This window comes from Rhea pennata, chromosome 5 (assembly GCF_028389875.1).
Source record: "Rhea pennata isolate bPtePen1 chromosome 5, bPtePen1.pri, whole genome shotgun sequence".
Classification (NCBI taxonomy): Eukaryota; Metazoa; Chordata; class Aves; order Rheiformes; family Rheidae; genus Rhea; species Rhea pennata.
Window position 1 is genome coordinate 63,574,179 of NC_084667.1, and position 26,322 is coordinate 63,600,500.

The 26,322-nt window shown below is 41.0% G+C and overlaps 1 protein-coding gene across 2 annotated transcripts in view; it reads right to left on the reverse strand.

Moving 5' to 3' along the window:
* Positions 1-26,322, reverse strand: part of MNAT1 (MNAT1 component of CDK activating kinase) — a 122,564-nt gene that overhangs the window by 20,553 nt on the left and 75,689 nt on the right. The window contains exons 7-8 of one of the 2 annotated variants that reach the window (XM_062577343.1): positions 17,099-17,220; positions 11,235-11,326 (exon numbers count right to left, since the gene is read on the reverse strand). In XM_062577343.1, coding sequence (XP_062433327.1) covers positions 11,245-11,326; positions 17,099-17,220 — 204 coding nt within the window. In that variant the 3' untranslated portion in view covers positions 11,235-11,244. The remainder of the gene's footprint in view (positions 1-11,234; positions 11,327-17,098; positions 17,221-26,322) is intronic. The other variant, XM_062577342.1, reaches the window with a different exon arrangement.

Genomic DNA, 26,322 nt, shown 5'->3' on the forward strand with positions numbered 1-26,322 from the left:
AATTTGGTAAGGTTTTAATAGGAATGCTGTGGGCCACCATCCTCCTGATTCAGCAATATTTTTTACATCGGAATTGTTGTCTTTTAAATCCACAACAGTGCAAAAGCTCCCAATCTATGCTTTGTCCATTTAATACACTGCTGCTGACTATATTCCACACTGACCTACAGATGTATTTAGCCAACACTGGACTCATATTTCATCTCCCTAAAAACTAAAAAAATCTCTGTGACTCACGTCAATGAAAAGAGGAGATCAAACAGGCAGGTATTTTTTTCCTTGAAGTACCGCATTCAGAATATTTTTTTGGTGTAGCATCTATAAAAGTGTTTAAACCTAGTTTACGCTCATAGATCTCAGAAAATAATAGGAAACAGGGATTCATCATCTGATGAGGTATTTTCCCTGCAGGGATCTCGTTTTATCCCAGTGATACTCAATAACTTTCATCTACAATTTGAAAGAAAATATAAAAAACGCTGCTTGTAAAATGTGCAGCTGTCACAAAATTGCAAGGGATTGGGAAAATAGATAAATTATTCAAACTAATCTGTAGCACCTACTAATGCTAACTTCTTCCAACTAGAAATAGCTAAATAGCAAAGGTCATGCAGCCAGGAGCAAAGAACATAGGCCACGCAAGACAACACTGCAAAAATGAATGAATACTAAAAAGCACTTGCGGATAACAGCGGACAACTTCCAACAAGTGAGGTGCAGTTATTTCTGCCAGTTAAGGAGGCAGAGGCACATGAAAAGCAATATTAAGCAGGGAGACAAAAAAAAATAAAGACAGAGGATTTACACATGAACTGAAGTTATCTCCACAGGTATTTTGGTGTTTAACTGCCTTTGAGGATTTGAGTCCATCCAATTTAACAAAAGGCGTCGAGGAATCTGTGATGGGATCAGATCTGATCTCTATCTCTGGGCGGTCAAGTCCGCTCCTATGCCTGCGACGCTTCTGTTGCTCTTCAAGCATCTTTCCAAACAGCTTTCTGCCCCGGGTGTTACATCATACGTTCTTATATACTAACACCATGTTTCCAACACCTTTCCTTCTCTACTGTTATTATCCTAAACTGGTAGGAATATATATATTTTTTTTGTGTTACTGTTGTAACATTTAAAAGCCTAGAGTTTATTAAAACTGGTGAGACAGACTCTTCATTCAATTGGCAGCTTTGGAAAACATTACTTCGTCTATTCAGCGTTCAACCTGTTTTTCTGTAGTACATTCTCTGTGCATTAGCTTCTCTCTTTAGGGGCAAAAATTATGTCTTAATCTGTAGTCGTTAGAACAGTCAATGCATTGATGGCCTACAGAAACACCTAATAATGCAACAGTAATAATAGCAATGAGTTATTACTTTGTAAACATAAAATAATATATATATGTACACACACATATATACATATGTCTCAATAAAACCATTCCAGTAGGAATTAGTTTTTTTGGGTTTTGAGTTTTCTTACAAAATAATCAGTAAGGTAACTACTTTAAAGGTCTCCCTCCAACACGCTTTTGCTGGATGACAAATTCTCTCACTAGCACCTAGGTGCACATAAGGAACTCTTCACATCTCACAGGACTTTCTTCAGCCATGATCACACATACAAATGCCTTTTCCCTGCTTTCCAGGAGTGATGTCCCCACTGAGCACAATTTTGCAAGATGCATGGAGCATGCCCCCAAGGGAGGTCGTCTCCTTGATGCCTTAAGTCCTACCTTCTCTTGGAGGAATCAACGCTACCACTGCAGCTTCCTCAGCACTTTGTAAGGAAGTAGAGGGTATTGGGGAGCTTTCACTCCCTCCATATGATAGCTATTCTTTTGGGGGCATCTAATTCTTTCACCAGAGGAAAAGCAACATTTTCTAAAACATCTCATTAGCAGAAAACATAATGAATGAGCTTGTATGTGGGTTGGGAAAAAGGGCGGGGGGGGGAAGAACAGAAAGAGAGAACAGAGGAGCACATGTCCTTATTTAGATGTCGTTTTCCTATTACTTCAAACAATTTTGCTAAATTTAGCATGCATTCTGAACCCTTTTGGTTTAGTTTTATTTTTTTAACACCAAAAGTATTTTAAAGTCTCTCCTTTATTTGCATTTCTCACTTTACATATTGTTTTTGCTTTCTTAAGGAAACTGGCAGCTGAAACACTGTTCTAAAAACAAGTCACAAACATTTAGTGGTGTTGCCATTTCAAACACCAGACTCAGCTGAAACTGCTGTGTGGCAAGACTATGCTGTTTCAGCTGCTGGAGCCCTCAGAAAGGGCAAAAAATGCTAAATAAAAACAAAATATAAATCTTGAGTCAACAAAATTCTGGGCTTTGTTGCAACTCACCATCCTTCAACAAAGTCCAAAACACAGGATGCACTATTCTTTGAAAACACTAGTAGCCTATACTACCACTTTGACTCAGCCACGCCAGCTTATGTGGTCCCCGCTACCATAATAACCAAGTAACTTTACGATGCCTAATGCCAGTATTTCAAAAACAGGTATGTCCATTTTGCAAATAGTGAACCAAAGCGTCAATGGAAAAATCACAGACTAGCTCCACAAGGTGCTTAAATGCTTAGCTACCATCGATTTCAGTAAAGATTTGACTTTAGTAGCTCTCCCAAGCTCACACAAAGAAGGCAACCTAGTGGTGAAACCAGCTACCTGTCCTGAGGTTTAGAGTCTCTGCTGTGCTTCTCTGTAGGGCTACTGGAGACGTTCTGATGTTTGCACTAAATCAAATTACTCTATCAGTCCTCTCACTCACACAAGAGGCACATATATATATGAGGAAGGCATGCAATGGACCCATATATCAGCCCTGAAATCTCCACATATTTGCTATCCCAGTTCACTAAGTATTTTTCTAAGGAGATAAATATAGCAATAAAAGAAATGACAAAATTTTTCTTCCAGGGCCAGATTCTGATCTGAAATTCTCAGGGTAAGCAGTCTGTAAAACCTGCTACCATAGTGCATACAGGCAGTTGATCTTAGCAGATAGCTCAAGAAGGATTTTTAGCAGTGTTTCTGTTGTGAAATACAGAGAAGTCAACTATCTGCCAACAGCTCCTGGTAACGCTCAACGTCTAATAATTTGGCCAACCTATTATTGCCTGACGAACAGCCTGCAGCATTAACACGCTGCTTCAGTACTTAAACTTTGTCTTACAGGTAGCCACAATCCTTTGTTCCACGTGTAAACAGTCCCTGAACCGTGACATGAGTGCTCCTCAGTGGAAGTGCCTATGAGCATGCTTAGCTCATCCACTGTCTTGCAATGCAAAGGAAAGCAGTATCCACACGTACACTGCCCAAGCTTAGAAATATTGTAGGCTCTTCTACAGATCTTAGGAGAAGGCAGAGAAGGAGCCAGTATATGGTGCTCTCACTGTGCCAGTTTGCAATGAAAGAACTCATGAAAACTATGAAGGAGGCAGCTGCACTCGATCATCACCACCACCATCTCCAGGGTCAATACCAGACACTACTGACTGCTCAAATGCTTATAGAGTTGGACAGCATCTGTCTTGTAGGCTCTTCTGCCAGTGCATGCTTTTCCAGGTAGATTTAAGGGCTGAATAAATGGAGCTAAAAAGTCTGTAGATCACTTCTCAGTAAGAGAAAACAAGAGTTTCACAAAAATAGTAACTTCAGTGAGTGCTTTTGGACAAAAGCCAAGAGATCAAGGGGAAGGATCCTATGGCCTGGACTACTCTAGGCAGAGGAGTAATACCTATTTCTGGCTGACTCTTCAAAGTAAGTTCTAATTTACTCACATCTTCTCAAGAAATTTTCCTTCTGTTCTGCTGAGAAAAAAAAGAGCATGCACCTACTTCAAGGAATCAGAAAAAAAACAGCAAGATTTTCTTTTCATATTTCAGATTATTAGTAGACTCTGTATCTGTGGGACTTTTCATTTCAAAATTAATTGTGTACTGAAGAGAGTCTGGAACAGCAGAGTTTTTTATGCTTCCAAGTTTTGAGATGGCGAGTCCAGCTCTCCTTTCTCATTTCTGGAATACTTTTTGACAGTTAACCACAGAGCGAAGTAGCCCACCCAATCCATCAGGGCCTAAATGTGAAAAGAGGAGGAGGAGAAAGGGAACCTTCTAATGACAGGAAAGGGAGAGAAGAGATGTAGGTTTTTTTTTTTTTTTTTTTTTTTTTCTTTATTCATGAGCATTTCCTCATGAATTCTGGAAGAGAGTCAGAAAAAGATAGCAACCAAGACTCACCTTTTGAATCTTTTTAAAGGGGAAGCAGACAAAAGAAGTGGTAGCAAATAAAGAAAACGCACAAGTAACCTTTCCTGTGCAAGGCAGATGCTACCTCAACACACACAGCTGGCGCAAAACTAAGGTATAAGGAGACTCTGAAAAATTCTTAGTATCAAAAACATGAGTATGTTCATAAAAGTATTTTTCTAAAGTTAATGGAAAAAAAAAAGAGGAGGCTGATGTTCCTGAGAAAAGAGGGACCAAAAAGATTCCCAAGTTTGGGAGAAGGAAGAAAGAGAGAAGAGATGGAGAAACTACTTGTTGTCTTGAATCTCAATAAATGCCAACAGGCTCCAGGGAAGAGAGAAGAGCACCTGCGCTGGAGCCAAGAGCCATTTGCATCCTTCCAGAAAGGCTCACCTGCCATTTTGAAAAGAGCACATGGATGTGCCTGAAGTGAAGCCTAGCAGACAACACCAGTAATGCTGGTAGGCCTTGGGACCTGCTCTTTTACAAGGGTTTGCCATCTTATCCTGTTCTGCCCATCACACACATTCATTGTATCCATCCAGCATCTCTCCCCACCACAAATTTCTCAGACCCTTACCAAGGAAAGTCATTTCCCTCTCCCCAGTTCACCCCAATGCAGCTCTCACAGCCCAGCCCAGCCCTAGCTGGGGAGCCCGTGTGCCCAAAGGCGCAGGGAGCCCAGCCTTCCCTGCAAGATTGAAACAGGATTCGGGAGGCGAGGAATACGCAACCAGCCTCCGCCAGATACGACAGCTTGCTGCTGATGGCCCTGCTCACCTCCCAAGGGGTTGCAGTAAATATTATGCTTCTCATGTGGTTGCCAAAGAGAAGACAACCTCTTTGGGAGGCAAAAGGGGCAAGGTAAAAAGATGGGGAAGGAAAAACTGAAGAACAGAATGGGTTTTCCAAGGGCTTCTCAAACGCCCTCCAGATACGTTCCCTACCTAATGCTCAGGTGCGAGTGGCAACCCCAGGCTGGCAAGTGTGTGAGCCCCCGCCACGCTCGGAGCAGCTCGGGCAGAAGGTGCACAGAGGCTGCCCTGCCTGGCTGCCCTTTGGGTGGGAGCATAAACCCTGCTTAGCCATCTTCCTCCTCTCGTGCAGCCACACGCTGCGTCAGCCATCACCTGCGAGGATGGAAGAGAAGGAAAGAGGAGAGATCTTTCCTACCAGGAGGTAGTTTTCATGCTTTCTGGTTACACAGAGGAGCAGCAGATTGCCAGTGAGCAACCATCACCCGACACTAGTAAGATTAAGAGCACAGAAAATGTGCCCACCTGCAACACAGAACAGTATCATTAGTTTGGAGAAAAACAATCTCTCCCTCAAGGTAGTGACTGAGCGTATCCCTTAGCAAAAATCCTCTCCCTGCAGTAAATCTGGATAAAAAAAGATTAAAATAAAAATTTGCACAACAAATAAGCTGTTAAGATACAGAAAAACAAAATCAATTCCAGTACAAAAGCCAAGCATGTAACAAGGGTATTATATCAACTTAAATAATAAATCTAATCTGCTAATATTTTCAACACTATGCTTAGTTCCAGCACACTTTCGAGTTCCTGCAACACTATTTTAAAATAAATCCTTTCACTGAAGTAAGCATCAATACATCAAAATGATTTTGAAATAATGAGCTTCCTCTTTGCAAAGCAACTATTTCACATACTAAAAAGTTTTCCATAGCCCCCTATGCTTCCAAATGACAAATATCAGGAATAGCTGGACTGAAAGCAAACTAAACCCTACCCCCAAATCAGCAGCTTCTGACTCAACAAACAAAACATCAAATATTTTCAGGCAGAATTGAACAACTTTTTCTTCCTTAAAGAAAAAAGTATGCATGCACACCTGCTGTTCTATCAATCTGCGCAGGAAACCATTTCACTGCTGTATCATAAGTAGAAGAAAAGTGCTTATTAAAACATTAATCACAGTCCATTATATTCTGATTTCGTGCCAGAAGTTCCCATTACATCACTGCAAATATCTATTAACCAAAACTTGATTGTGACAAGTTACAGAAGTGTAGTGTTTAGGATTTAGTAATGTAAAAGTCAGTTTTAAAAGAACACTTACACAATTGATTTTGCAGTGGCAAGCAAGTATAATTAATTGTTTTTGTGACATTTATTACTGCAATGGAGTTGATTTAACTGGTGTTTCTACTGTAAAATTATTCAAAAATTATTTCAAACTTCATCTACTTTTATTAAACACATTTATTTTGAAGGTATTTAATACCCGAGGCTGGCTAAACAATTTTAAAATGTGCTGGATACACTAGTACATGTAAAAACTGTATTGTCTTGTGTAAATATGGGCCTTGTTTAGAACCACGTCTCACAGGAAATTATGCCAAATGAAAACCATCTCCCCTTCTCCACTCTCACTAAAAAGGATTTATGTTTTTACATTTAATACCAGTTAAGCAAAGAAACAAAAATACGGTGGTGTTACCTTCAAGCCCGAGCACTAGTTCATCTGCGAAGCCGGACTACGTTCAAACCACTATTTTGTTATTAGGAAAGTGGCCTGACTTGAATGCCTCAGTTTTGAAGAAAGGTGGACAACTCAATCCTTTCTGCAAGCCTGGCTCGGCATTATTTGTTCACCCAGAAGAGTATTTTGGTCATTACTGCCAAAAGTTTAAAAGCAAAATCATGAAAATCAGTTCCTAAATGCATGCGTATGGTCTCCAGCCAACCAAGTTGGCGGTGGGTGCTGTCCTCAACCCAGCGCGAGCAGCCCCATGCAAAAATCAAACCCGCGGAGCACAAGCTGAGACGCGCGCGCCTATGTATCACGGCCCTAGTCCTGAAAAACGAGAGGGAGGAAAAAAAGGTAATTTTTAAAACGCTGAATGCACATTACTTATTTCTGAAGCTGCATGTTTAGCACAGCAGCCTTCACAAGATCGCTGCGTGCTCAGGATCAGCCGTGGGTGCTGCTCAGCGCTCCGTGTATGCAAACGGACAGGGTTACAGCTCACCGGCCTCCCTGCAGCGTTGTTCAGCGGAGCAAATCGCCGCCCAGACCGCACCGCGAGCCAGCGCTCCAGCGGCCCCGGTGAACTTATCCTGCAACACGCAGCTTCCAAGTGGGCGTCAGGCAGCGGGGTAACGTCCCATGCTCTTGATAGCGAGGCTGATTTGAAATGAAAGCGGTGGATGATTACAGATGACTAATAATTAGAGCACCCACTGATTATACCCACGTCCCGCAGACACTGGCATTTAAGATACCCTGATTTAAAAGCACCTCATGTCATTAGTTTCCATGAGAAAGAAAAAGGTGTCTGGAATGCACAACGCTAAGAACAGCTGTGCTGGCCTTTTTTTTTTTCCCCCTTTCTTTCTTTCTTTTTTTAAGGCTCAGGTTCCTCTCTTCCTCCTCTACTTCCAACAAACATGAACCTCAAAACACAAAACACATCCAAACTAATATCCTCTTTGCTGATCCTTGGACATCTTCCAATTCCAAAGATCCAAAGAGCTTTAGTCTTCCTCTCCTTTCTTTTCAAACGATGCCACGAGTATCCGAACTAAAGAGGCCTGGCTTCCTACGGCTTGGGGTCTCACGGCTGCTTGCAAGCTCCAACTGAAGTTTTTCTCCTACAGTTAGCACATTTATGAGGTGGCTCAGTCCCACACAGCTTCTCTCATGTCTAGTAAGTTATGAGCCTACTATTCAAGTTGAGGCACTTTTAGCATCCCTCTCCACATCCAATTTCTCCTTTCCATGCAGCAGCTAGGACCCTAGTCACCTATGAAACCTTCCCTGCTCCACTAGAGGTGACTGAAATCAATGAATAAATGCAAAAACTCCTGGAATGAGAAGAGAGATGAACTGCCCCCCGCCCTCTTTCTTGTGGGTGTGAAAGACTTGGGTCCTTCTATTTTGTTTTTTTGTTTTTTTAAAAGGAAAATATACAGATGTCAAGGCACAACTGGACACCATGAACTCTCAGAAAAGTTCTCCAAGTTCCAGCTTTCCAAAATGTTTCTCATACGGGGAACTGCAGGGTCATTTTTAAACAGGAAAATAGAGACAAGCAGCCCAAATCTTGAAAATCTTGTCATATGTCTTATCAGGTGTGAGATCAATTATACACAGAGGATCAGATTTACAAAGAGGGTTACTGACTTCAGCAAATGGTATCCTCCTCTGGGAGGAGGTCTTTCACTCCTACCACCTTGCACTCTTCAGACAAACTTTAAACATTGTTAACTTGTGATCACTGAGAAATATTACCCATCGCAAATAAGCCAGAACAAAGCTATCTGAAGAAAGTTTAAAAAGACCTAAGCAACAGCTCGAAAAGCCACATAAAGCTTCCACCAGGACTCTCCCTTGCGTCTTCCTGCCATTTCAGAAAACTTGAAATTCATCTTTTAATTCATCTGACACTCGAACAAAAATTTGCCCTGAGGAAGGCTGCTTTATGACTATGTCTATCAGTATCCAAGTCAAGAAGATGTATCACTCTGATCTCTCCTCCTGAGGGGTCTATCTTGCTATCTGTCCCATACAATCTAACCATTTTCATTTTATATAACTCCCCCTTCTTAGAAGAACAGTATTGAAGGGTCTAGCAAGCTCTCCTCACCCTCTCTCTCTCACCTCCCCCTTTTTTTTATTTTTTAAAGGCTTTCTTCTTGCATTTTTACTACTTTATATATTTTTTCACGTCTTACAGTGCAAATTCAATATAGGATGATGTTTACCTCTGTAGTTTAACTACATCTGAAGCTAACTAATTAAAAAGATTAATGTATCCAAACAGGCCCTTTAGAAAACCATGCCAGTGTCCTGACTTACTTGGAACTAGTTCACTGAGACTGCTCCAAAGCAATTCCTCATCCTGACATCCCCCTGCCATTCCATGCAGTGGAGCATAAAGCAAGAGTGATTCACAGATGTCATCTTCTCAACAGTAGTCCCCAATGAGCTTCTGAGCTCTACCTTTCCATATTCTCTATGACCTTCATCACACAGACACTGGTCTTCACCATTAGGTGTTTCTCCCTCTGTAGTCTAACCCTGGGCTTAAAGAAAGTATTTTGCAGCTCTGCTCCTCAAGGAGCTACAAAAGCTGAGGACGCTAAGACCCTTCTGCTGCAGGAGAGAGGATGACTCTTACATGTGCAGACCATGTAATTTTTCTACCATTTTGTAGAAACCGTACAATTCCCAATGCAATGCTATATCTGATCGAGGAACCACAGGAAGACTCAAAAAGAGCAACACAGTGGACTGGAGAAGAAGCAAGAAAGAAAACATAAAGAAAGAAAATATTGAGTACCCCCTCAAAAAATACCGCATAAATTTGCAAAAGCAACAGGAGATCCTAAATTGACTTCTACAAAATTTTATTTGTCTAAATAAACGCGGGACAAATAGGGAGAAAAATCTAAAGGTACAAAGTCACAGGAAAACAATACATCAAAAGCAATATAACTGTAGTGGATGATGGAAGGATGGAGGGGAGGATTATCAATAACAGATAAGAACTATGACAGATCACAGAAAATCAGATATTTTTAAATAGTGATTTGATGAGACACAGGAGAGTACATAAAATAGGTTTTTTTGCCTCCTATTACAGTGTAATGCCTGAGCAGACTGCTTCACCTGAACCAGGTTCAGCTGCCTGCTCAGCAGTATTGCTTCTACACCTGCAGAGACAGGACAAGGTTTGCCTCCTACCCATTTCAGTTACAAAGCCAGTATTATCATCTTAATTTTCTGAAGCCAATTTAACTATTTATTAGTCATGTAGTGCAGTTTGCCAGACACTTCTCCATTCCTTATATAAAGGCCCCCCCCCCTTTTTTTTAATATACATACATGATATGTATTTTAATAAACACCATGATTTAGTATTCTGCAAGCCCACACTACAAAAAGACTATTCTGGAATAAATGGTATAATTACATTTCCTACAGCGACCTTGTAATCTCTCGAGTATTTATTCTAGACTAAACAGCCTTACTCAGCTGCCCTGTGTCTGATTGTCGATGAAAGAAGCTTGTTTGACAACTGCTTCAAGCAGAAACATATTTTTTCCATGATTGCATGAAAAAGTGAAAAACATTACCAGACTAGTATTCCAAGTGCAGAGACTCATGTTAGATCGATGAGTTAATTTTGAAGGCAAACGCCAACAAAAACAATTACTATGGACATTCTGCTGTCATGGCCAGCTTTTGAGGTTAATTTAGTGGTACATATACAACTACAGCCAACTTTAAATATAAGAAATTACATGGCGCACGCAGGCTTCCTTCTTTGTTTCTTTATATATTTTCCATATTCTCCGCTTTTATAACCCTCCCGAGACCTTTAACAGTTACCAAACCCGCACTATACCCACAGGTGGGCGGGCAGGAAGTAAAGCTCTCCATTTCATAAGCAGTCCACTTTTAATATATTCAATTGCTAACGACCTTGACAGAAGAGCTTCATGCAAAACACCATATACTACAGGGAGTCGTTTGAATGTTCATAGACTTTTTTTTTTCTTTCTTTTTTTCTTTTTTTTTTCCCCAGAAAGTTGATTTCTTAAACAGTAAGATTTCAGGCTTATAGAGGCTGTGCTCCTTTCCTTGGTTTCCATTCAGTTGGAAAAAAAAAATCAGTGCTAATTCCTATATTAAATTTTCATCCTTCCAAAATCTTACGACAGAACGGGTAGGATTCGTGTGGTAGGCTAAAGCAACGTAAGCCAATTTCTGCATCAACTCAAATTAACATAGCTGACTAACCCTTCTATTTCCTTGATCCATATTCTCATCAAGAAGATGTCCCACTCCACCTCATTCGCTCTTCAATTAAACGCGTCCACATAGTATTTCTGTTGTCATTCACTGCTTTTCATTCAGTTATTCATGGAGAATTGAATAAAAAAATATTTTAAAAGGCTGTATGCAAATGGAGTTACATCCTCAAAGCAATAATCACTTCTTACCTGCCAATTCTCATTTACGAGGTGCCTGATTCAAAGTTGCTTGAAGCTGAGAGAAGTCTTTCTCCTGACTTCCAAGACCCGAGGACGAGGCCCTGCAAGAGGAGACGCTGGGAAAGGTGGACCACGTGCCCTGGTAGCCACCAGAACCCCCGCAAGAACGAGGGCAGCCCTGGAAGTGCTCTCCAAAGCGAGCCAAGCTTTTGTTGCTCTGACTCAACCTTTTCATTCTGACCACCGAGCTTATTGAGAAGCAATATTCTAGCCAAAGCAGCAGAATAAATTCAGCGTGCAAAATCAATGGGCCCAAGCAGATCAAAAAAGCCCTTCGCTTGCAGCTTTTCTCCTTTTCTAAGTTTCCAGAAATAGCTCAATATCCCAATCACAAAGACAGCAGATATATATTAAAAAAAAAAAAAAAAATCACCTGCTACAACTTTTAAAGTCTAGTGGTCCTGTCACCCATTAAAAAAAATAAAAATTAATTTGGAAAAAACCCACCACCCTCAGTCATTTTACTGCCTTCAATTTAATGCAGACACTCATGATGTTTTATCCAAAACTAATCCTGTCAAATAAAGACCAGGTCAATTATGGCTTAAGAATAGTTTGGACAGCATCCTTACTATTGTCTTATTAGAAAAAAAAAAAAAAAAAAAAAAAGAAAGAAAGAAAAAAGAAAAGAAAGAAAAAAAAAGAATCACTCTTGACTGACAGCAAAGAAGTTATACTAGTCATTTCTAGATTAAGAGCCAGAACTCTGCATGTGTTTCAAATTACACTACAACACTGTACAACAAAGAAATATGCAGAAATTTTCCACTTGAAATGAAGGTTAAAAATTAAATGCTAACAAAGCTATAGCAGATCTGAAATCCAACCTTCTCATCTCAATTCAAAATTTAAGATGACTGAGCTGTCCTATACTATAAAAAAAGAACAAATCAATTCAGTTGTTCATTATTAAATGCATAGTTGGCTATATCATGCTCATTTTACACACAGAATTCCCACAGAATTCTGATTTTGCTTCAATATTTACCCTCAGTTCTTAAAATGACATCTTGCTTAGAGTTAACTTTTAAATTAACAGAGAAGATACATTACTTATCCTCATTATTGTTCACCACTGAACTTTATTTTTGCACCATAGTTAAAAAAAAATATATATATATATTACTTCAGTACTCCTCCTAACATTGTGGTTATTCTTGAAAGCAAACTGATAGACTAAGGCATATTTTTCTGCAAGAAAAATAACAAGAGTTTTGGAGCAACAGTCAAATTCAAAAAAAATTTTTTTTTTAATATTCACATATATGTACTCAAGATGTCTCTCTCCAGAGTTGGGGAGAAAAACACAGTTTTACTTTAAGCATTCCATGTCTGACTTGTTTACAATGTCTGCACAAAAGTTCTCTGTTAAGGCAAAGCATTTAAGTGGAGTGCAAACTAAGTTTTTTAAGACATACCTGTAAATTAAGGGCCCTTCATACTGTGAGAACGGTGTGAACGGGCCCTGGTGCTGTGCTACAAGAGGATCCACTCTGGATTACAAGAGACTGTTTGTAAACTTGGAGACATGACATTCACACGTCTTTACCCAAAATTTTAATCACATAAGCAGGTTTTCAATTTATAGTAACTTACAGAAGTAGCTTGTGTAGGGCTCTCACACAGCTGTAAATACTTGGTGTGAGAACGCAATGTAGCAGCTCCTGCTAGCCTTACATACTCCCACAAATAATCCCAAGAACGTTTTACATTTTTCAGGCCCTCAAACAAATGTCATTTTGATGCTCGGGGTTTTTTGGTTTTGTTTCTTTTAATCAAAATTACATAACAAACTTACATTTTTTAAGTCAAAGGAATTATTCACACGCTAAAGGAAACCAATTTCCATCCCCATTCTGTTTTGCTTTTTCACTGCTTGGCATGACAGTTTGTTATATTTTGCATTTCTTTTGATTTGTAATATCAAAATCCTATATATTCCAGACTTCTGACCACAAAGATAAGTCCAATGTACTTACCTAAAACATTATCAAAAAAACAAAAGAAGAGAAAAAAAGGCAGGCTTTTTTTTTTTTCTTTTTTTTGGCCCCTTCTGGAAAACCCAGAACTAAAATAATAGCAGCCAGCGCCTCAGCATCCAGGCGCTCTCGCTGTTTCTCGCACATGCTTCCTCTCCCTGAAAGCCAAGGTAGGTCAGATAGCCTTGCAATGACTTCAGCAGATCAACAGATTTGGACTGATTTGAATGAAGATGACATTCCCCACTTCAACCACCCAGCTTTAGTCAAATGACACCAGCCTAAAAGCTCCTGTACAGAAGTAGCAAAAGGGCTTTCAGTAAGGCAGGGCTCTCTAAACTCAATTGCCACCAGCAGATTGCCTTCAACTCCACCCAGGAACCAGTGATTCCCCAAAGCACATCACTGAACACTTCAGTGATTTAGAGTAACCACAAAGTCACACAGATATGTGACCAGTAGTCATCACATGGGGAAAAGCAGCTCTACAGCTCTAGTACCTCCCTCCAGCATGGGTAAGTTACAGCAATTCGAGACTCAAGGTCAGCATCACAGGTTTGTGAGACGTTCTTGTACATCCCTTCTTCCGCTCTTTCTTTCAAGTCATTTGATGGGTTCAGCTGAACATGAGCTGGCCTAACACATTAAACAAAACCAGAAGCACAGGTGGCCTTTGCCACCTAGGTCAAATCCTCATCAGCCTGGATGGAGTACGGTCACGTTTGTGAGACCATCAGCAATGGAGACTTCCTTGCAGTAACCCAGCAGATGCACAGTCAAGGGAAGCTCTATCAGAAGCTAGCACTGAGAAAGCTTGACTCTCCTGCCAGAAGGTTTAATACTCTGCCAGTTAGCGTAGTACATACTGTCCCCAGAAAGCCCTGTAATTCAAAGTTACTGCCTATATCGCTTTACTTCAGGAAAATCTTTCTACATTTAAAGGTGGAGACGGTAGAGAACAAAACCCTAAACATGCTATCATTTTTGTTGACAAATCTATTTCTTCATTATTCTCAGTCTTCCAGCACAATAGCAAAAATACATCATATGGACATCAATGCTTTTCTGCAGTGAACATAAAAAAAAAATTTTACAATTCCATGAGAAACCTAAAACAAATTTCTAAGGATGGTTTGAACATAGATTCCTATTTCATAAAATATGCAGAATCCACACAGAACGGCAGTGGAAAGATATCAAATGAAGTTTATTGGACTGCGCACAATGTTTCTTGTAACGTCCAATGAGCAAATAATACAAGATGACTTAAAAAGCAACTCTTTTTTAATTAAAAAGATCCCTAACATATTCCAAGTGATCCCTTAAGAATTCTCTCTTTTCCTTGCTCTTATCTAGCCTTGTCAACCGCCTCTTTCACTACAGCAGTTCACTAAGAAAGAAATTGCCACATTTATGCTGAAACATCAAGCAAGTCTTGCAGAAGGTTAGAGGTTAAGATCTGAATATTCAAAAACCTCATTCTACTGAGTGTTTTGAAGATAATAAATTGTACCTTAAAATAAATAAATAATGAACTGAAGTGAATTCAAAGTCTACAGGTTGGCAGCATCTTTGCAATAATTCTAGCTCCAGAAACTTGGATGATAACAGCATGTACATATGAGAGAACTATTTCACAGCAATAAATAGCCACCCTTCAAAATGCAGAACATTAACAAGAACATGAAATTTTGCTACGTTTGATGACTAAATGTAGCACCATTAAACTGAGCAAAAGCTCACTAATTTTCAGGGACTGAGAAAAACTCTTTTTTCTTACAGAAAAATGAGGGCTGTGGGGAAAAAAAGAGAGAGAACAACAAAAATTTAAGTCATTTTGCATTTCACCTGTCTTTGTACCAATCCTACTAAACATCTTTAGCGGAAGCAGATAAAACTGTAAAATTGCACCCAGCTTTTCTGCCTCATTCAAGCAGCTGTATACAGCTGCCTGGAAAAAAAATAAAAAAAGGAACAAAAGGACATTAGTTAAGCATTCATCATCAACAGGAAATATGCATGAGTTCATATAAATACAGAAACACAAATATATAAATGAATAGTCTTGTATGGTTTAAGGTTTTTCAGACACCCAATGGAATACGGTTAGAGTTGCATCGGCTGGGAGCCCACGCCACAGATATATTTGTTTTGCAATCGCAAACAGCCTCAGGACCAAGACAAGCTCTTCTGGCAGGCACGGCACAACCTCTGCTACCACCACCCGCCAGCACCCCTGCTGCTCTCAACTTTTTCATCATCTCCACAGTCAAGCAGAAAAACCCCGGTTACCGCGCCCCGAGGAGAAAAATTACGCATTCGTAAGAGTGTTTGCAAGGAATAAGGTGTTGCTTGCAAACCCTCCTCCAAACACACACACACACACACCTGCTTCCACTGAGACCACACTAGTTAAAGTGGTTTCTTTGCAAAGTATTGGGTTGCCTTTGAACTAGTGTCCCAGACGCAGAGAAGAGATGGACATGGACAGCACAGTGTTCCTGACTGATCTGGGTGCGAGCACCCACCTCATGGAGCAATCCGTGCACAGAGGATTGGAAGCAATTTCCTTCCTCCCAAGTGTTTTCATTTGTGAGAAGATGATGGGCTGAGAGGGCCTCAAAGTTCCCCTTGCACTGGAGATCCCCCACAGCTGTGTTCCTCACGCAGGGTGAAAGCTGAATTGGCTCTGCCCAGGTTTAAACAGCTGATTAGTATTTGTGTCCTAGAAACGGGTATCAGCTAATGAAAATTACAGCCATCAGAATGACACAAAAGCAATAGAAATGGAGACAACCTTCCCTACACAGCCTTGAATTTTCTGAAGCACCATTGTGTTGCTTATCTGCTTAAAAAAAAAACATTCATTCACCTCTCTGTCGCTTTCTGGATGAGATGTAATTTCTCCTGTGCTGCTGCACTAGATGGAATTCCTATTTGGATTTCAGCAGTCTCAGACTCTGTATATTAAAATGTCTCACTTTTGTCCAGGACTTTGTAGCTTCGGGTTTCCCAAAGGCACAAAGCTAACCACCTTTTCTAAAATAACTTTCTTTTTTCTTTTAAAAAAACCTCATTCTTGCCTTGCCATCCTGCACGTTTATTCTGCCACACAGCTTTCCAGCCACTGTAAGCACTTGTGACCTTAAGAATTAAAGCACGACCAGTTCAGCGACACTCCCTACCCAAGCGGCCACGGACTTTTTCAGATGGCATCGCAGCCGCTGGCCCTTCCCTAGAAAGCAGACCTCTCCCTTTTGGGCCTCGCAAGCTCCGTCACCCTGGCACGGCAGGCTCCCACACTCCCTTCCGAGCACGGGGCGCATCGCGAGGCAGCCGAGCCGCTGGCCCAGCCCTGCGTTATATACTTTTTGACAAAGTTAAGCTCTGGGCTTCATTTCTCACAAACGCAGTTTGACTGTAGACAGCAGTCAGCAAGTAAACCTACCCTTTTCCATGGCAAAAGGCCCAACTTTAATATTTTTACTGGCTTACAGCTGGGTATATTAAGCCTCAGATTTTTATTTATTTATTTTCTAATACCGTGCAACTGAAAATGAACAGCTACTTCACTATGACTGCCAAGGACAACCTTAAAAAACACTAATGCAATCCAGTCCAGCTCTCAATAGATCTATAAAGGCTGGAGGACCAAAAATTTTTGCTTATCCACCCAAACAAAATGTTGGTTGGGCAGGAAGTCTAATATTTCGTAAAGATTCTTTTTTTAAAAAAAAAGAAAAGAAAAGGAAAATAGTGCTAGCAGAGTGAAGGTGGTAACAGTCCCAGATAAAATGCCATGAAATGGGAATTAAAACTTGCTGTGTTACTTACCCCAGCCTTCCCAGCATTTCCAGCTCTGGAACTTGTGGTCCATATGTCTCCACTTGTAGCGGCTGATACTCATACAAAGCTTCCTCTAGTTTTTGAATGGGAGCTAAGGAAATATGCTGACCCTGTAAAAAAAATATATAAATATATATATATACACACAGAGAGAGAGAGAGCAAAAGATTTCTACACATTGGCTCAAGGTTTTATTTTTACTCTTAAACAGGTTGCAAGAAAAGGTTTACACCACTAAGTTGGACTGGACTGAAACCCTCCCATTAAGAACATATTGTCTGCTATATCAACCATTCCTTCATTTTTTTTTAATTGAAATTTACAGTTTGGAAGTAATGTTTCATTAGCTATAATCCTTTAGACAGAGTAGGAAGGAAAGGGGAAAAAGTTTTATTCAAGGAAGGTTTACCATTACAGTACAACTACTTCCAGTGTCATTAGTAAAACTGTTATTAGGTTAAAGTTTTGTTTACCAGAAGTAATATCAAACATCTCTGAGCAAGCCTGTAAGATTCTGTAATCAATGATTTCCTGAAAGCCCTAATTAGAAAGGGAAGCTGCTTTCATTTCTCTCTGCAGGCTTTGCAAGCTACCATATATAATGGCTCTCAGGATAGACTTTTACAGTGCAATACAATTAATTCATTCAGCAAATTCCCATTTGTTTCATAACTAAAAACTATAGAAACACACCAACATCAAATTTTAATTCCAGATGGTACTTTTGCAAGCCCTTCAGACCACTGAGAAAGAGCTAAACTCCCCCCGTCCCCAGGTCCCTATCACTCCAAGCTCTCTCAGAACAGGAGACTTGGGGCTGGAAAGGAGGGGGCAGGAGGATCTGAGATAGAGCCAAAGTTAACAGATGTTGCTGCGTGACATTCTACACTGATTTGTTGATCTTTCACACAGTTTCAATTTTCTACTGTGTTCTATGGTGCTCACAAAAATTAGCAGCAGCAGCAAAAAGACACAGAGCGCTCTATGATCTTCCCCAACGCAGCCTGGCTTCCCCCGAAAGAAATCTGGCTTCACATCTGCAAAACGCAGGAATTTAGGAAAGTGGTAGTATTGTTTTTGTAGACATTTTGTCTGCAACAGGAGATCGGAAGCTTTCCATGGTGTAATGCTGCACATAAGCCTGGCTCCCACCGGTGATCGCTTACGGAGCTTGGCTTCCCTGGGGCCGCTCATGTAAGGAGCTAAAGGCTCCTAATGTGGGATAAGTGGGTTAAAACTAAGTAAAGAAAAAAATCAGGACGTGAAGCTGCTAATTAAATTTGTGCGGTCCAGGACAATGACCCTCCTGAATTAGCAGCATGGATATTTTTGTTTAGAGTTGCAGAGAGCGGATAAGAAACCTGAAGATTCAAGTCCTTGAGAAGTGCTATCATGGACAGCACACGGACAAGTGGCTCGTAGAAAGACTGATTTATATGGAAGTAAAAGCAGCTCAAGTTTTCTATTTAGAAATGCATGGTGTGTGAGATGAGAACAGAGAGGTCTGGCCTTTTTCTGCACAACTCAGGAGCTTGGAGGGGCTGCTGCTAACACTGAGAAGGTGACAGTGTCTTGCAGGCAAATGTGCAGGAGAAAGCTCTCGCTAGCCACGAGCCACTAACTTTATTACTATAGTACGCTGGTATTTCTATGCCACAAACTATTGTTGCAATGTTAAAACCATGCAACTGCATGCACACAAAAAGGAGGAAAAAGAAAGGATAAATATGCAGCTTTAATGCTGCTTCATGACATTTTAAGGTACAAATGTACGGTCTTCTCATATTGTCAGAAGTTGTCAATTTATAATCTATTCAAGTGCACAAAACCATTATACTTTATAACTACACTGATGTGGGCATGCAATACCCACTGTAAAATTTAATGTTTGAACAAGGCTTTTAAAGTTTTAACAATCTTTGCTTCTCTAACCAAACCAAAAGGAGAAACATATCATCATTTTACATGTGTACACCCTCATCCAGCGAGTGAGAAGTCTCAGCCTTTCCAAATCCAGAGGAATTCTGCTCCAGCCATAGAAAAGAAAATTCAGTTTCAGGCAAAGATCAAAACCATGATAAATATTTTGGGAAATTACTTGTGTGTGGAAAAAGGGAGCAGCTCAGATTGCAAGAGCCACATCTCTGGAGGGCATCATTACAACAGCTGCTCGCTGTTAGCAGGTTTGCCATTGGTGCATTCCTCACACTTTTTTAATGAGCACTACTTGTGCCGAGATTGGCCAAGAGACATGGGAAGGCCCCGACAGACGGACTGGGGTCACAACAAGCCTCTTTCTCCTCCAACACATTTATGCTGCCACACATGCCCATCTCTGTCTGGAGACTCCCAGTTGTCTTCTCCATGTGGGATTCCCAAACTGCCAGAGGTCAGAAAGAGATTGCTTATGGTCATTTAGTCTCAGAATGGCCAACCAGGAACTGCAAGGAAGCTTCATAAGAACTTTAGGCAGACTGACCGGTCACCTTGCTGGCTGCAGAGACAACACTGGCATACGCATTACAGCAAAGGAACACCAAGCCAGGACCTTTAAACCAGGTGCAGAAATACATGCATTACTCTGGTCCAGAGAAGAGAAGCAGAACACAGAGTAACACCATACAGAAACTGGCCATCCTTGAGCTAGTCTGACCTCACGTCCCATGCAGGCTAGGACATTGCAGGTTCCTCTAAGAAGCCCAAGGACTGGCAGCTGAGCTGAAGCACCTCCTTTGGAAAAGCATCCAGTCTGGACCTAAAGCCTTCAGATCATAAAAGTCTGGGCACATCCCACGGGTAAGTTGTTCCAGTGGTTAACTATCTTCACCATTAAGCTTTGGCAGCTCATTTGTGGTCGATCAAGCTGAGTTTCAAAGCACTGGCCCCCTCCTATGTCTTTCTCAGTTATATATCAGGCCAAGGTGCAAGCGTTAAGAACTAATACATACTTCGCATGGCGAACGATTAGACTAGTTTATGTCAGAGCAGCAGATCTGCCCCTCAAGGAGGCTGTGCAGCTCTGTGACACAGTTCGCTTCCTAAAATCACAACTTCACCTGATGAGCTCTGGCAACATAGTTTAGATTCTTAGCAAGAAAAAAAGGAAAAAAAAACATGACTGGTTGCTCTTCCTGCCCTATAACTGTTTGGCCTTTCCTATAGCAGGATTATAGTCTGTCTTGATTTAGCAAAGGGTTAGGTGGAAGCGTAAGAGTTTCATTTCAACATACACTCTCAGCTGAAGGCCTTCCAATCACAGCCGCACAGTAAGTGTTTTGAATAGGAACAGCCCATATCGACACTGCAAGGCAAGTACAGCAATTTGGCCGTGCTGGCTCCTGAGCTAGCTGGTTTCCAACTTGTTTAGATACGTCCAGATAACATGGAGATCACAGCACTGAATACTATATAGATCTGTGTGAAAAAGTAGGGATGGAAACCAGTGAAAGTTTGGGATGAGTGGCACTTTTTCCCCTTTCACTGATGTTGGGATAAGATGCATTTACAACAATTCTTGTTGAAGTTAAAAGGCTCAATTTGACCAATATTATCTCAATTAAAATTTATTCGACCAGTAATATCTCACTTTTGTGGCCCTGTCCTGAGCTCTAGCCATTTCACACAAGACTGGCATAAAAAGAAGCTGTTGTATAATTTCAGAGACATCACAAAAGACAATAACCATTACTTAGGACTTCCACAACACTTTTACAGATATAAATATATATATATAAAGAAAACCACTTCACATCTATGAGGTAAGATTTTCAAATTTCCTGTACTGCACCTAGACAGCCAGCCTCACTTTTTTTTCAGCTTTAGGAGAGGTTTATTAGCATGCTAAAACCAAAATGAAGGCAGCAGGGTGCAAGCTTCTGCTTCTGCATTGCTTTCTTCTGACAAACCCAAGATCTGACATTGTGGTCACGGGTAAGCATTTCTAATTCCCCTCGGATGCCGTAATGTTTGTGTAAAAGAAGCTGACAGTATCCAAATGGAGATAGAAAAGGCTTCCAAGAACACAGGCAACAGACTTTCCTGCCTCCTCTCCCTCCCACCCCTATCTCCGTGGCATACGGGTTTTTTCACTCGGTTTATTTTAGGCACCATAACCATCTCTTACATTTTGCAACGTGTGGAACCGCAGAAGCGCCGCTAATTAGGACGAAGGCATTTGCTTATCCTTCCAACTTTGTTTATGTAAAAGGCTGCACAGCAATGGCTCTGCGAGCAACTGATTTTCCATTCGCGTGCTGTATTGCTTTAGATGAAAGAAATGCAGGATTAAATAGTTAGGGGGAGTTTTAATAAGGTCTTTGCATTACAAATGAAACGGGCGGCCTGGTTTCCTTTTCGTTATCCTACGCTGTTTGAGACATCTCTCAGCTGAAACAATAAGCAACAAAAAAGGTAGTCAATTTTTGTTCCACATTGGGGATGCAACATGGCATTGTTTTTTTTTTTAAAAAAAAAAAAAAAAAAAAAAAAAGAAAGAAAAAGGAAAAAAAAAGAAGAGGGGGAGAAAATTATATACATAGTAAAAAACTGCCCTTGCAGTGACAAGGAGCTTATTTTTCTCAAAACCCAATTATACCTAACTATGTCCTTTCAGGAAAGGCTGCAGACTACTTCAGAGCATCAAAACCAGAGTACCAGTGCGCCTCTCCCATGGGGGCTTGGGGAGGGAACCATGGCAAATGCTAAGTCTATCAGTATTTGCCTGCCAGCAGAGAGCGGTTGGTTTAGCACACTGCTCTGAGTCCAGAAATATCAGCTTGAGGTGCAGCCTTCACGTTTCTTCCCATCCTTTCGTTTCCCACTTTCCCTGTCTCCAGAACTTCATTACCTTCCTTCACGTCCTTCCCTCAGCAGCAAAATGAAATAACAACCGCATTCTCAGAAACCTCTCAAGTGCCAAGAAGGAAGAGAAGGGAGAACGACAACACTAAAAAAGCACTAGTAGGGGAAAGAGGAGGAACAGCTACGCCACAAAAACACCCCGAGGCCAAGGACAGAAGCCAGAGACGGGGGTCATTAAAACTTGTCCAGACAAGGCACGGTTCTGTACTAGAGGTGGCTGCGCTGGATGATGGAGCTGAACTTTTTGCTTTATTCAATTTCTCCCTGTTTAGCAACTTATTCAGCTCTGCTATCACCATATGAACAGAATACCTCACATGTCAGATAACAGAAATAGTAGTATTTATGTGCTGAGTCTCATTAAGTCAGTTGGCAAAAATGTTATTTTTATGCATAACCCTTTTCAGCATCAGGTCATCCTCCCCTCCAACGCAGCTCATCTCGGGTAAGGAGCGCACTGGCAGTTGCAAAGAAACGGAGCCATTTGCAATACCAGGACATGACGTGGCTCAAACATACCCCAAGCCCTGCAGAAAGGTTAACAGAGACCCTCTCCAATAAGCTACCAGTTGAGTTTGTAATTACCCACATTCTTACAAGTAAGAGTTGAAAAATACTACACATTCCTTGAATCTTGTAGTACAAGAAATCCTAAACTATTTTACTTTTAAGCTCACAACAGAACTGAAGCTTTAGAAAGTTGCTTTCATGTTAACAGAATTTCCTTAGGACAATATTAATGGAAATATTTTAGACAACACAGCCTGATTTAAAAGCTACTTTTTCAGCTCCCATCCTCCCAATTTACTATTGACAAACCCGTGTCTGCAGTGCTAGTATGGCTTTCTGATTCTGATTAACTACTTTGACTACAGTAATACCCAGGCAAAGGAGAATGAAACTGATAGATTTGGAGGGCTCAGTTAATATTATTTTAACCTTTACTCTCCCTGTCTTCCACAGCTTTTTAAATAAACAAGAACAATGTCAAACTAAAAGGCATAATACCATTCCTTAGTCTAGAACTCCTATGCCACTGAGGTTTTTTCAAAATGACTCAAATATTTGACAGCAACAATTCTTTTTTTCTGTGCTTGAAAGTCAACAATAAATCTAATTTCTTTGCTCAATCATCAAAAGTGCTAAGGGGATATCCCAGTAGCTAGACAGCAAGAGAACGAATGATCTTACACAAAAACCTGTTAAAATCACGTCTTTCCACTGATCTCACCAAGCTTTGAACCTGAACACACGTGGCAAGACAAAGATAAAAGATTCAAGTACCCACTTGCCTTTGGGAGAGATATTCTCAGGTCTATTGTAACAATCTGCCTAGATTCAGACCTTGGATTTTTTTCCTAGTAACTCAGTTGGACTTCTGAATGCCAAAACAGATTGGAAAGCTGTGCTTTCTTTAGGGAGGGCAGAAATACAGGAGGAAATAAGAGCACTGGAGATGCTGTTAACAAAGGCGCTCACATAGATGTGATTTATTACGTGCAAACAGGTATCTGGGAGGTTAACCGCGTCGGTCCGTGGGCTGAATCACATGCTCAGTTAAACTCCCCTCCAAAATTTTCCTTTGTAACGTTCTGACACAAACAATTAGCTGACCTGACTTATCTTTAAGCTCTTGACAAAAAGCCACATTTCTCTAATCTCTCAGAAGAAATCCTATGCCCGTCTAATACACTGAAATACAATTCTTCTGGTTCAGCGCCAGTATCAGGATTTAGTGACTACTCTCTTTACAGGAAAGCAGTCGGTCTTTCGCTCTCTCCCCGTATCAGCGGACCACGCTGCCCATCTGCTCCTCGGGTCTCCAAGGCTAGCTGCCGCAGCGCCGCGACGATCCGGGCCATCGTCCGCACGTTTGCTCCGACGAGTCGCTCGCTCGTTTACGGCCGCGGGCTTCAGAGCACTGGCAAGAACGGCCCAGCTTCCCCCCAAATTCCCATCCCCGTTCAAGGGCAGCACTGTACGCGAAGCGACGTCGCTGCTGAAAAGGGAGAATAAAAACACCAGGGCGTTTTCGTGCAGCTAGGCATCCCCTAGGCTTCTCGAGGCTCCTTTCTCAGCCCTGCACCAAGCTCCCGACTCGATCCCAGCTCCTACGGGCTCACTCTTGCCTTTGCAATCCACCCGACCCTATGTCTAAGCTCGGCTTTTTCTGCGCCTTTGGTCGCTAGGAGAACTACCCTCAACACTGCTGGGCCATTTTCAGCTGGATTGAAGAGCCTTGCTCTGGACCGGCTGCTTTGTGGCATTCAGGCACTGTTTTCCAGGGTCCAACTGCACGTCTTCCCATTTTGCAGAGACAAACTTTCACTAGAAGCGACTCAGAGTCGACGTTTGTTCGGTCTGCGATGCCGTCTCCCAGCGCGCTATGTTAGCGATGCAGCATTAAGTAGAATTAAGTGAACTTTTCTTGCATTTCTACTGTCAGACTTCTGGAGCCGTGATCATTTTGATTTGGCTATCAGCAAACAAACTCCGCAGCAGCCAGCCTAATTACAAGATTAGAGGCCTTAATGTAATATTGTTTTAAATGCCTGCATTAAGGATCAAATTTTCCAAGGGACGTGAGGCAGAAGTCAATTCGACACTCGCCACTTTGTGCGCGGTGGCACACAACATTTAAAGGGGAACAGACCCACCAGCAGAGACCTGAGCTCACCCATCGATCTGGGCCTTGGTACAGCTCAATCTACCGGTGTTCTTATTTTGCTGCAGTAAAATTGAGTGTTACGCTGACATAACACATCAATTATGCAGGAAAATTATTGAGGATTTCCTGGAGAACGGTGAAGTCTGCACGAATTGGCTGCTTATTAATAGAAGGCAACAGAAACTCGTATAAACAACCATACAGAGCTGTCTTCCACTTTCTGCTCTTTCCTGGGATCCTCTAAAGCACAAATCCACAGCTATACAGTATCATTTCTAAGGAATGTACTGTTTGACGGATGATTTAAAAAGAAAGATTGCTTAAAATAACAAAACCAAAAAGAAAGCTGATCTAAGTCTTTAGAAGATGAGAAACTTGGAGTGTGCAAAAATCAGAGGCACATATACTCCCTACGTGACTGAGCATACAGTCTATGCCCAGATATATGTTATATGACCCATGTGTATGTTGATAAAGATACAGAACATCACAGTCAAAGAAAAAATAAAGGGAGATTCCTTAAAGAGTTAGATTTTAAGGAGGGACTGCCTAGCAAAAAAGAATAAAAACAAAAAACCCAGGAAACCTTTTACAGCAATGGGGACCAAAAAAAAAGCAGTAATATTAGGCAAAAGGCAGATGAAGAAAATTAAGCATGAATAGAATAGGAGAAAAAAAAAACAAAGGAGAGGAGAAAGTCATAGGCAAATTATTAGAAACTGAGATGAAAAGTGAGAATTTAGAAAAACTGCAGTCTGAAGTAGTAAAATGAAAAAGGCATTATCAGGCATTAGCAGTACATGTTAAGTCTTTGCAGTATTTATGGACTAGATTTACTATAAATTTAAAAAGAAAATTGAACCTCTTTAGGAATACTTTTAAAATGAATATTTTTAAAATAGAGTGACAATAACTTATTTTTAGGGTTTTTTTTCTCATTTCCACACACAGAGCACAAGTAGACATTAGCCGATTATTTGGGGGACAGTAAAATAAAGCAGCTTCCAAGACACTTTTCCTGCCACCGTAATACACTTCCAGTTCAGGGCACTGCCTTGAAAATGCACATCAATTCTGTCAAAATAAAAGAAAAACTCCCCAGGGTGGAAGAAACTGTATTTTTACTCTTCACAAAACATATTCTTTTGTTCTTCCAAACAGGTTTTGTTTTCATCTGTGCAGGTTTCTATCTAGGATTTAATTAGCTGCATCAAAATGGTACTTAAACCTGAACCACAGGCACAGGAGAGCTTACGGTCCCATCTTTCAGGGCAGCGAAGGCTTCCAGCAGCAGTCGAGTATTAGCAGTACTTTGGCCAGGATCCACAGAACTTCCCAGGATCAGGAACTCTGTCGCAAGCCCTGGCTGATCCCGGCAGCCTCGCAGAAAAAGTCCCTCCACGAAGCCGAGGCATATCACGGCCTAGTACGTTAATATGCTTTTAACGGCTAAGGCTTTGTGGCTCCTTAAAGCATTGAGCTTTAACCAGAAACATCTGAAGTATCCACAGAACAAGAAGAAAATAGTTCCTGCCTTGAAAAACCTACTATCTCATTTTAGAGAAATAACGAGCTGAAAGAAAACAGCAATATTATCACAGCTATTTCACTCACACCAAGAAAAACCCCACGTAGTCATCTATTTATATAATAAGGATGAACCGTTTTGCCAAAACGGTCGTAT